Source organism: Melopsittacus undulatus, chromosome 14, assembly GCF_012275295.1.
Source record: "Melopsittacus undulatus isolate bMelUnd1 chromosome 14, bMelUnd1.mat.Z, whole genome shotgun sequence".
In the NCBI taxonomy this organism is placed as follows: domain Eukaryota; kingdom Metazoa; phylum Chordata; class Aves; order Psittaciformes; family Psittaculidae; genus Melopsittacus; species Melopsittacus undulatus.
In genome coordinates, this window is record NC_047540.1 from 3,675,972 (window position 1) to 3,688,267 (window position 12,296).

The 12,296-nt window shown below is 47.0% G+C and overlaps 1 protein-coding gene across 1 annotated transcript in view; it reads right to left on the reverse strand.

The window, feature by feature from the left end:
* LOC101874964 (lethal(3)malignant brain tumor-like protein 3) overlaps positions 1 to 12,296 on the reverse strand; it is a 45,514-nt gene that overhangs the window by 5,975 nt on the left and 27,243 nt on the right. The window contains exons 12-19 of the mRNA XM_034069271.1: positions 12,158 to 12,268; positions 10,781 to 10,895; positions 10,572 to 10,671; positions 9,591 to 9,770; positions 8,126 to 8,257; positions 7,678 to 7,739; positions 5,149 to 5,315; positions 954 to 1,016 (exon numbers count right to left, since the gene is read on the reverse strand). Of these exons, the coding sequence (XP_033925162.1) occupies positions 954 to 1,016; positions 5,149 to 5,315; positions 7,678 to 7,739; positions 8,126 to 8,257; positions 9,591 to 9,770; positions 10,572 to 10,671; positions 10,781 to 10,895; positions 12,158 to 12,268 (930 nt within the window). The remainder of the gene's footprint in view (positions 1 to 953; positions 1,017 to 5,148; positions 5,316 to 7,677; positions 7,740 to 8,125; positions 8,258 to 9,590; positions 9,771 to 10,571; positions 10,672 to 10,780; positions 10,896 to 12,157; positions 12,269 to 12,296) is intronic.

The following is a 12,296-nucleotide window of genomic DNA, read 5'->3' on the forward strand; positions in this document are numbered from 1 at the left end:
TGTGCATGTTTTTAAAGCAAGGCAAAACAAACTACAGATACATAAACCCCATAAGATGCACCACAGCCTGACTCACCCGCAGAGGAAGCCAGCTATGGGGAGCAGTCATCTGTTAAAAACCTGCCCTTTAAAGACATTACAATGTGCAATACTTTTCCTCAGTGCAGAGGGTGTGCTCAGCACCACACAGAACAGAGAAGGGGCAGCCCCTGCCCTCAAGCTCTTGCAATCAGAGCAGCAGAGCGATGACAGAAGAGAAGGAACATCTGTGCCAATTAATCAGGGGCTCATAAAGATCCTCCAAGTCACACCTGCAATGTGAGTGGAGGCTGAAGCATTCACAGAACCCAAGTGTCTCTGATCCATCTAAAGAAATGAGCTGAAAACCAGGACAGCCATATCCTGTGCCTGCTCAGGCTTCCCTGCAGCCGTGGTGCTTCCCCACAACCAGGCAACAGAATCCAGCCCAGCACATGGTAGCTGAGGCAGGAGACACCACACGCAGGAGATGCTCTGATACCCCAGCCACTGCTTCATCAAGGAAAGGTTCCCCTCCTGCTCTCTCCTCAGCCCATTGGGAAAGCCAGAGATTCCTGGGAAACCCTACAACTGCCAGCCTGGCCAAGAGAAGCAGGCGTATGTGCTTGTTAGAGGGAGCAGATGAGATCTCCACTGCACCATTCCAACAGGACATCTTTATAATGATGCCAAACCCACCGCACGATAGTCCAAGACAGGATGTTCAGCATAAGCTCAGTGATTGGAATGGCAATGGAAAATTTAAAGCAGCAGAATGCAATTAGCCAGGCTGGAATTCAGCTCCATGCTGAAGCTGCCTCCTAAATGCCACAAGCTCTTCAATGACAAGTCTGTCAGTGCATGAGTCTGTGATGGGGTACAAACCACCCCACTGCCAGGGGACACGCAGTGGCACAGTGCAGGATTTGACTTACCTCTTCCCTGAACACAGATGCTTGCTCTTTGCAACCAGGCAGACGCTGGATAAAGCTTACAACCTGGAATTACGTGGGAGAAAAGAGAAACACAATGAAGATGGGATAGCATCAAGCAAAAAGCTCCTGTTTCTGCATGAGAGTTCTATATGCAAGAATGTTTAAAACTTTAACACTTAAAACTGTACCATTAATGAAGGGTATAGATGAAAAACATTTCTGGGTTGTTGCTGCAACACCTCTGCAAAGTGTATTCTGGTTATTAATAATAACTTTTGACCACTTCATCGCTCAAAAGGGTCCTCATAAAACATCAACTAAAAGCTGTCTATGGTTAAACTGTCTTAAACCCATCCACAACTTCTCTTTCTTTATGGTACTGCTGGGGAAGTAAAATTGAAGAGAAAAATGAATTCAGACAGCTCCCCATGCTGACATGCCTTTAAGAGACAAGATAAACCAAGTGAGTGCTGCTGCTTTCCCAATGCACAAAGGAGTCTGGGGTTATTTAACCCACGGTGGGTGCACAGGATGCATGGAACCAACAGGACTGAATGGGTGAAAGTTCCATTTGACATTTCACATCAGGGAAGAACCTTTCTAAGCAGGAAATCTGTGAACATTTGGAATAATCTCCCCGGAGACATGCAAGCAGCCCTTGGATTACATTATATAAGAAGCAGTGCGAGGAGCAGCCGTGAGCACATCAGAGGGTGAGTTAATGTGCATTGTCTTCTCCAGCTGCAGCTTCACTGGTTCATAGAAGATTTGTATATCGAGGCATAATCAGATCAAACATCTCATGCTAATTGGATGCTCCCTTGCAGGAACAGCTCTGTTTCATGAGGCATATTCATGTGAGTTAGTGCAGATGTGACCTTTCTTCCATGAACACAAACAGGAGGGGTCACTCTCAAATACAAGCTTCCCTTTAACTCAGAATTCTCAGGCTCTTGACTCGTGTCACTGCATCCCCAGCTGATCCCCTATTCATTCCCTTCCCCCAGTTCCAACCACGAGGATCGGAGCTGTCAGCATGGCCTCAGGCTCTGCTCTGCCCCAGCAGAAGCTCAGTTTTGGTAACAGCTCCGACTCCCGTGGTTTCCATGATGTAATCTGAAAGCAGAGCATCCTTCTCCTGCTTCACCTCATCTTCTGCTCACAGGACAGCTACATTTTAAAGGGAACCCCTAAACCCCATCAGGCTGTGGCTCCACATTTTCTTCTGTAGAACTGCAATCTCCTATTACAGAGGATTATGATAGAAATCTCCTATTATAAACAAGTAACAAAATACTATTTTCTTTGTGACTCCCCCTCCCCATTCCTTATTATTATATAATATCATTGTACTATTCTACAAGAAACCTGGAGAGGGGCTTTGGACAAGGGCCTGTAGGGACAGGCCAAGGGGAATGGCTTGAACCTGCCTGAGGGGAGGCTGAGCTGAGCTCTGAGGCAGAAGCTGTTCCCTGTGAGGGTGCTGAGGCGCTGGCACAGGGTGCCCAGAGAAGCTGTGGCTGCCCCATCCCTGGCAGTGTTCAAGGCCAGGTTGGACACAGGGGCTTGGAGCAGCTGCTCCAGTGGAAGAGGTCCCTGCCGATGGCAGGGACTTGGAACTTAATGAGCTTTAAGGTCCCTCCCTATCCAAACCACTCTGTGCTTGTATTTAAGAGGTGCTGGCCAGGTCAGGAGCACAGTGGGATGGGGTTCAGGAAGCTCAGGGCTTTTCCTTTGAGGAGACAAATGCCTGCATGCCCCTCCTGCTGGGAAAAACCTCAATGCTATCTGGTGGAAGCATCTTACACTATGACTGCCACTGGAAAGAGGGTGAAAAAGAGCTTTATGGAATTCTGAGAACACCTCAGAAACTCCATGCAACCTTATGGAAGGTGCTGATGCACTCCTAGATACATGTGATGTACTGAAACCAGCACAGTACTCGTATACCTTGTTGGTACAGCTGGAAGGAAGCCTCACACACCTCTTCAGTATCAAGTTGTAGCAGAACTGACAACACCTCATGAGACTACACAGAGAGGAGCTGGGTTTAACTGGAATTTAGTAACACACAAGCAATTAGCACAAGGACAGTCCCCCCAAGGTATCAGCATCTGATGCAGGCTTAAGTAATGAGCAATACAACTGTAGCACATCTTAATGTTCTTCTGTGATTGGGTATCCTGCACTAGCTGTGCTCTGAGAACATGACAGGAAGCTTTCAATAAATAACCAAGCTGCATTAAAGTAACTACTCTTGTTGTCTGTTCAGTGTTAGCAAGAGTTTTAGCTTGAGGGCCCCTAAATACTGCTGCTGCTCAGCCATTTCAGCTGTTCTCAACCAACAGAGAATTAAAGCAACATTTTTTTCCTTAATGTGGGTTTTATAAAATAAAAGCAGCTCTTCTGTCTGCAACCAAAGGAGGATTTTACACTCCCATTGCTCCTGTTTCAGATCAGCAGAATGGGCTCCTTTGTGCAGCAGAGTTCAAAGCACAACCCAAAGGCAAGTGTTTGCCCTGTAGGGAGACTGAGGAGCTCAAATGTCGACAGATCACGTCTACTGTGGACTCCCTACAGCACAGAAAGTCCTGATTCTTTCATCTGCCAGACCTGGGGCTACATTCCACCGCACATGCTGATCCTGCAAGTGCTCACACAGTGGCCAAAGGGATTCCTATGGGAATCTGTGATGAACAGGATTTGCAAAACCAGATCCCACTTGCCTGAAATCCAAGATAAAACCTGTAATGACTGCAGCCAGCTCATAGTGATGCTGCAGCTGAGGGGTTCATGTGCCCATTCACACTCCTACTGCCAGCCCAGAGTTCACCCCTTGGTTCAGGCTGCAGCTCAGTGTATTCTGGGTTCTGAATCACTGGATCCCGAGTGCCCTACGTTCCTGCCCTGTGCTCCCTGCTTCCATTCATCCCTTAACGAACTAATACCCCAGTTAAATTTACCCAGCACTTGTTTTAAAGGTCAATGGCAAAGTACAAATTGTATTTGGCTTATGTCTTGACTCGTTTCCTCCATGAACCAGGCTCCATGTTTTATCCAAGAGAAAGAGATCCTGATTTCCATGTCAGAGGATTAACTGCTTTCTGCCTTTATTGATTTTCTAAAAGGCCTTTTGGAAAAATCATTGGAAGCTTTCTCAAAAGAAGGATGAGAACAGCAAAGCTTTCAAGGAGGTTTTTCTCCTCCTTGCTATGAATTGAATTCAAACTCATTTTTATACCAAAACCACCAAACAACAAAACCACCAGCAGAAAAGGCCCACGTTTTAAAGCAGCAATGCTAATTGCTCTATCCCCCTCACAACTGCTGTGGTTCCCATCTCCCAGGATACTGCAGTCCCACCGGACTCCAGCATGAAGAGCAAAGTCAAGATTGGATTCCTGTGATGGAAGAGGCACTTAGGGAAAATGCACTTTCTAAAGTCTCTGAAGATCCTCCCTGCAGCATGACAAACAGCACCTTTTTCTTGCTTTTCACATTACCTCCGTCCTTGCAAGCACAACATCACAGCACATCCCTCTCGAATTAAATGGGCTGTGATTAAGCACCTGGATCCAAATTGTCACCATTTCCCATGCAGAGATACAAGTATTATTTATGCCCAAGGCATCAAGGCAAAACCTGACTACTCAGCACACAAAATCTAGTGGCTTTTTCATATGCCACCTAATTACAGGAGATCTCTCGAGAGCTAAGGCTGCAGAGACACGTCCCCAGCTGCACAGCTCCCTCTGTCAGGAACGAGGGCAGGCTGTGGGCAGTTTTGTTCCAGGGGAATCAGGAGGAGTGGGCATGCACAGCTTGGAATGAGCTGCAATGTAAAAGTGAATCAGCAGCAAAGTCACAGGAGAGGGGGGAGGGAGATCAGAGAGAAACAGGAGCCTGCTGTCAGAGTCATGTTGCAGGCCTGAGGACTAAAAGATCAAGGGGTAATAAAGAAAGGGAGGGAAGCCTATTCAGGGAAATAAGCCATGGACACCAGAGTGTTAAGAGGCATCCTTCCCCCTTATAAAGGGACTTGGGTATAACTTTTAGCTGAGTCAGCATAGCAAACAGAAGAGCATTCCCTAGAAAAGGAAAGAAAATAAAGAGAACTTCCAATTCACACTCCGGAAGAGGAGGGCTCTGCCATTCCTGCACCCCAAGAGAGCAGAACAGGGACCAGGTGACTCACCTCTTCCACAGTCCATTTGGCCACATGTTTGGCTGTGAGGCCTGAGACCTCTGGCAGGAGCTTGCAGTGCTTCTCCCAGCAGAGATGGAGGCGGTGGGTCGGGCTAGAAGCCAGGGAAGGCATGAAGATGGACTGGTGGAGGGCCTGCTGGAGATCCAGGTCAGGGTCTGGAAAAGGGAACAGGACAAGTCAGAGTAAGGCTTCGAGTAGGAGCAATGACAACAGAGCAGGAGGGAGGGTCACACAAGGCAGGGTGAGCAGACGGCCAGGCAGGGCTGCTGCATGGCACGCTGAGCTTCCAGGGTGCTCTTCCCACCCTCCTTCTCAGGAGAAAGCAAAAGCACGCTGAGATTGCCAGGCTGGAGGCTTTATCATTAGCTTCATCCCTGGAAAATGATGTCATGCTGCTAACGGAGAAGATGTTTGCAGCATTTTATTGACAAGGTGGAGGAGTTCTGGTAACAGCATCTTCTGCTGGAAACTAATGGCATCGTTCCAGCTTACAGCTGTAGCCAGCCTGGGAAGAGCACTATGTGTGCCAGCTGATGGCCTGGGCTCACTACCTCCCCAAGCAGGCTCTCAGGCCAGGGCTGTTGCAGGTTACCTCCATCCATCCACTTCCTCCTTGTGTCATGTGTCAGCTTTAAAAATCAAGGCAAGAAAGAGGAAGAAATCACCCCTCCCTAATGAGATCACTGAGCAGTGCAGAGTCATGGTCCTGGGGGGACTTGCCTGGTTACACAACAGGAAGTGCAGCGGAGCAGGGAAACAAGATGGGAAACATTCCTCTGGTTTACAGCAGTTACCCTGTGCTGTCCCCTCACTGCCTGCCCTGCCCAGCAGTGCACAGGGTGCCTGGCCCCATCCCCTTGTAGCCAAAGCGGGCCTTGGCTGCATCCACTCAATGTGAGCGTATAGGGTTGGGAGCAGGCTGGTGTGGAAGGATCTGTGGGGTTTGCAAGTTGCTACATGTAAAGCACAGAGGAACAGTGTCAGAAAGAAAAAGCTGATTTCCTAGAGACTGGCTTGGGTTGGAGAAGACCTCTTGTTTCTCTTGTAGCCCCTTTAGGCACTGGAGCTGCTCTCAGGTCTCCCCTTCTCTTGTCCAGGCTGCCCCAGCCCAGCTCTCTCAGCCTGGCTCCAGAGCAGAGCTGCTCCAGCCCTCGCAGCAGCTCCATGGCCTCCTCCAGACTCCATGTCCCTCTTGTGCTGTTGCCCCAGAGCTGGATGCAGGACCTTGCACTTGGCCTTACCACCTCCCTAATGGACATGGGACAGCATCAAACACAGGTCTCTATTTCTAACGATGAGACCAAAGAGGTAGGATTTAAAAAGCATAGAAAAACTACTCAGTTCAAGAGCTGGTGCTCCTGGTGATGACAGGGCAGAGGACAGTGCTCCAGGAGGGATGTCACCCAATCCTCCCCTGCCTTCCTGCTGCAGAAAGTCCTATTCATGCCCAAGGTTTTACGTCCTGCCACACCTCTATGGGGTGGGCACTACCACAGACTGTCCGTCTCACTAAGCCCAAATCCTCAGGGGTAAGTCCTTGTCCAAACCATGACCTAACCAAGTTACTTTCCCTTTGAGAAAGAGCAGTGTTCTAACAGTTAAATGTTACGGGATGGAAGCTCTTGGTAATCACACAATTACAGGTCAGTGGATTATTGCAGCATTTCCCTCCTGCTGATTTCCATCCTTGTCTTTCAGGTGAATGTGAAGGGAGGGCAGAGCTTTCCCTGCCAGCTGCAACTGCAGCTCAGAGCTGGCCAACTTCCCCAGCTCCGGCCAGCACGAGGTAAAAAATGAGTATTTAAAAAGCAAAACCAAGCAGCCAGGCACCTGTCCCACTTTGTGCCTGCTTAGCTATTTTGGATTGAAGACTTATTACCATGTTAAATCCTCCTAAAAGCCTGGTCAGCTCAGTTCTCTGAAATGGCTTTTTATAGTAAATCTGAGAGTTAAGCATATGGTTTGCTAAAGTGATATCAGAAAGCTTCTCTTAAAACTTAACCTGTCATGTACCAAGGGAAAAAAACTCAGGCACTTTCCATTTAATTGCTCATTTTCTTTTCCATCCTCAGGAGAACCTTAAAAAAGTAACAACCAAAATGACTCAGATTATGTTTCTGAATACCCAGGGGAGTCTAAAGAAAGAGGTTGATGGAACTTCAACTATCTGCCAGGTTTTCAGCAGCAATCCCTTGCAGTTTCTGCTGCTCTGACAGCAGAATGGACACTCTGAGGAACAAACCCCCCCTTGCCTCTTCAGAGGAGTTATGTGGTGGTACAGGAGCTGGTGCGTGCTTGTCATCTCAGTTCATGAATATGAGGCTTCACTTATGAAGTCCTTTCACTTCTAGGTCATTCCTCCTCATTTTAAAGGAGCTATTACCATTACCATCACCTCTAACATGTGCTTCCTCTTGATTGTGGGACCAAAGCGAGCTGTCAAGTTTTCAGTGCTCCTTGTGACTGTATATTGCACATACAGTTCACACACAGAAAAAGAAGGAAAATTGAACCAACCTTTCCCATTGCTTTCCTGTTTCACCAGCTGGAACTTTATATAGGCATGTGAGCATCCAAGCCTGAAAGCATCAATTACAAAACATTTCAGAAGATACACAAATTGACCTAATTCCTTCTCTGCACAGGCACTAATGGGACTTACAGAAACCAAATCCTTTTCCCTCTTAAAATAAGCAATAGCATTACTCCATCCCTGACCCCTGTCTCCAAACTAAGGACTGTGCTATTAAATCCATGGCTAGAAATCAGATGTGAGTTAACTACAGGAAAGAGAGGGCCCAAAATAATGGGAGGAAGGGAGGAGATTAACCATGTCATTCTATACCCCTAATTTGCAAACCTCTGTTCAAATGGGGGCCGTTTGATGATTTACATCTGTATTTCATATCTAGCATCAGGAAACACAACTGCTAATGAACAAAAATATACCAAAACTCTTATTTACTTTTTCTGTTTGGCTTTGATGTCTGCAAAGGAATCCTCTTCTCCCCAGTCTCTCTCTTGATTGCTTTCAGACTGTTCCGACAGGCTGTGAATACTGCTTTGACACGACTTTTCACTGTCTTGGGCAGATCTTCTGGCAAGACACATAAATTACAGGAGCTCAGCTGACATCCCCTGTTCCCCTTCCCAGCAGGAGAGCAAAACTGGCTGCTCCCTGCAAGTGAGAGCAGCAGCTACCACCTAGTGGTAGCAGCTTTCCTCTCCCCACCATCATTACTAGTGCAGTACAAAGTGCTTTTTCTCCTCTTCAGTGTGGATTGAGAGAGATTAGGTGAAGCAAATCAGCCCCTGAGGACAGGCTCTGATCCCAGCAGGTACAAGAAACCCACTGAAACGTGTGCTCTGGTGAAATCAAGAGATTTAAGAGTCTGAATCTTGATACCTTTGGGTAACATTTAAGGGTCTCCATGACTTGAGTTTGATGCAGAAACTGAGCTAAGAACAAGCAGTAAGGTGTTACCTGCATACTGAATTCAGACCTCCCACTGTCAGGAAATAAAATACTTAGGAGAATAGGAATGTATTATAATTTTAGAATGCCATTTATTCTGGGAGAATCCCAAAGCTCCCAGGAGAGCTTCAGGGTAACAGTGCCACTGAAATGAAATGAGTTCTGGTGTTCAAGTTAGGAAATGGAGACTCCTGAACATCCCTGGGATGGGAGGAGGCAAACTGGCCATAGTGTACCAGGGTGGGGACAGAAAGATCCCTTTTTCTGGCCAAACAAATCTTGAAAATGTCATAAATCTAAGGAAATAAACAACCTTTTGAATGTTTATAAACCCTCCTATACAACACAGCTCCAAAGAAGTGGTGGACTTTGCCTTAGTGAGACTGGATTTGTCCAGACTAAAGGTGACAAGAATAAAAACCTTCATACCCACAACGTATTCTAACTGCCTCCTGCAGGCCAAGAACTTAACACACAGCTTGCTTCAATGCTACTCAATTCCAAGGTTTTCATGTAAGAAAATAAAGTATCTGAAGGAGTTCAACTTGTATGCCAAGTATACATATACAGCAGTGCAATGCAGCAGGCTCCGGGGTGGACTGCAGTCACAGTGTAATAGTGCAACATAACCTTGCTTGACAGTTTTAGGACAAGGAAGCAAAGGAAAAAGAGTATCTTTTAAATTGAAACAGCAAGGAAAAATTTATGGAGACAGAATGCAATTTCCTTTGTTGGAATGTGCCCAGAGCAGCAGGATTAAGGAATCAAGAAACCTATTAAGGCATATGAGGGTATGAAAGTGCACTGCTCTGGGTTAAGAGTGTCTGGGGCACGGGTCAATATTACAGACAGATGAACTCAATGCTCTGCTGCTTCTCTGCCAGTTCCTGTGGTTTTCAGCCTTGTGAAATGGTTTTGCTCCCCAGCACCTGCCCATGTGAAGGGTTCAGCTCACCGGGACTGTGGAGAGTCCTCCTGAGAAGACTCTCCTGCTCCCAAGAGAAATGGGGCAGGAGTCTCTGGTCCCTTGGCTTTTGGCATGCTGCTGCTGGGGGAAGGTCTCTCCCCACTCAGGCGGTCCTGCAACAAGTTTTCTCTGTTGAGGTTCACCTCCGAATATGGGCAGCCAACTAACCTGTGTTAAAGAAGAGAGAGAGAAGAGAGAGATGATGATGCTGCATGTTTGTAAGTCATTTAAATCTCCCCAGCCTCAGGCAGACATCTCCAGCAACAGACCCAGGAAAAGTGAGAGCAGGTACACTCAGGGAGATGTTATTACCCAGGTTTAGGTGCAGGAAAGCATGGCAGAATTAGAAACCAAAGTCTTGTTATTAAAGAGTCACCTCAAAGAACAAGAGCAAAGAGCAGCTCTTCCTCTGTAACCTGCTTGTCTGAACAGTAATTCATGAAACAAAAGACTCCTGCAACTTCCACTCTGAAAAATTCAAAGCCCTTTGCCACATTATATACTGCTAGATCTTCAGACCTCCCATCTGAGATGGTTTTCTTGCTCTCTGATATAGTTTAATCAAGAACAAGCTTCCTTTGCCAAGAGCACATAAGAAATCAAAAGCCAGAGTACAAAACATGAGCTAGCTCTCCTCACTCCTGTACTTTAATAATCAACCCACACTCTCCCTTTTTGTTTCCTTGCATGCTGTTCCTGGGTATACTGGTTTACACAAATAATCTTTCAGGAATGCTGGAATGTCAGAACTGGAGTGAATCTATGTTGGATTGCACTACAGGTGTAATGATTATACTGGTGTGAACAGAACGAGGGTGAAACAACACCTTTAGACACAAGAGGGAGCTGCAATTACAGTAACAACTCTCTCCAGACTAAACACCCTGAGGTAATTGCAGTGCAGGTGCTTGTTGCTGCACTGTTCGCATGGACAGCAGGCAGAATCCTTTCAAGAACCCCAGTACATACGTATAATGTGTTCCATAGCGTGGTCCCCTCACATGGCCGATCCCGTGGCAGCCTGGAGTAGGACACGCTTGTCCCACTGCTCCCACTTGATCAACAGCTCCTGGGGAAGAGAAGAAAGCAGTCAAAGAGATGTCTCTGCTCCTGCATCTGAGGAGCAGACTGCACTGAGGAAAAGAGTCAACGTAACAAGATGAGATCATCTGCTTTACCTAGAGGCACTTGCAAAGCATGTCCAGTTTTTGCACACCAGCCGACTGGATGGACATCAGGGCTGTCTGCATCGACCCAGAAATCGTAATGATGGTCCCAGCCATCAAAATGTATCTAAAAGAAGCACAGCCTCAGTGAGACACAGTTAAGGACATGACTCAGCTTTTATTTTAACTTCCCCCTTTGTTTCACCTTGCTGGGCTTGGGGCTGATTCATTCAATCTTTCAGCCCAGCACAATGGTTCTTTGTGCTCAGTGTAACCAGCTCTCTTCCTCATCCTGCATGTATGTATTACACAACACCCAGACTCTGGGGGCACACTCAAATCACAGGGAATGCAAGAAAGCAGAGACCACCGGGTACTCCAGCACATTCCACACTCAGAGACCAAACCTAAGCAAATGCAATTGCTTTATTTGTCTTGTTTTCCAAGACTCCCAAAGCACCATAAAATCCAACAAGTTTGGTGGGCGGTACAGGGAACAAGCTAGGATTTTCTGCTGGGTGAAGAAGTAACAGAATCCCAGCTGGTTTGTGTTGGAAGGACCTTAAAGCTCCTCCAGCTCCAACCCCTGCCACGGGCAGGGACCCCTTCCACTGGAGCAGCTGCTCCAAGCCCCTGTGTCCAACCTGGCCTTGAGCACTGCCAGGGATGGGGCAGCCACAGCTTCTCTGGGCACCCTGTGCCAGAGCCTCAGCACCCTCACAGGGAACAGCTTCTGCCTAAGAGCTCAGCTCAGTCTCCCCTTGGGCAGGTTCAAGCCATTCCCCTTGGCTTGATGGCTAACGGGGAGCAAACTCCACTCCTGAGCACATAATCATCTTTTAGGAAGGAGACCTGTGGCTGAGGAGCCCCTATCAGTGCAGCCTCCACTTTAGCTGGCTCATCCTTGAATTTCTCAGAAGCCAAAGCACAATGCACATTTATGGCAATATAATTACATGCAAAGAATTAGTTCAAATCCATTTATGTAGCAAATTCACACTGGAGGATGAAGCTGCTTCCCACATGTACCAGGCTTCAACTTGGTTTGGGTTTTCCTTGAAGTATGCTAGGAAAAATCTGTCAGGTAGCTTCCCATCAGCAGAACATGAATGCTGCCTTCACTCACACAGACACTGCTAAAAGATGTCAAATCATGCTGTCAAATGCTATTTCAGAATAGTTACGTTAAAGCAGTAACTAACAATACCAGGCAATTCAATTTCAACAGGGCAAAACAACAGAAATCATTTCCAGCTGGGCAGGCCTGTGGCCTGCATCATCTGCAAGGCATTTGCTTACTGCTTCTGAGACCAAATGGGTATTTCTTCTAGGCTGTCAATCACTATATTCCTCAGGACAAAGGCTCTGCATTTCGAAGCAAGGTCATACCTTAATGCGATGGTCGTCTTTGTCAACAATTGTTGCTACTCTTATCAAAATGGGATTTCTTCTGTCCACAGCCTCTAACTTCATATTAACTTGGAATCCGTGAGCAGGCCGCTGAAAGAGAGCATGTAAGCAGAATGCT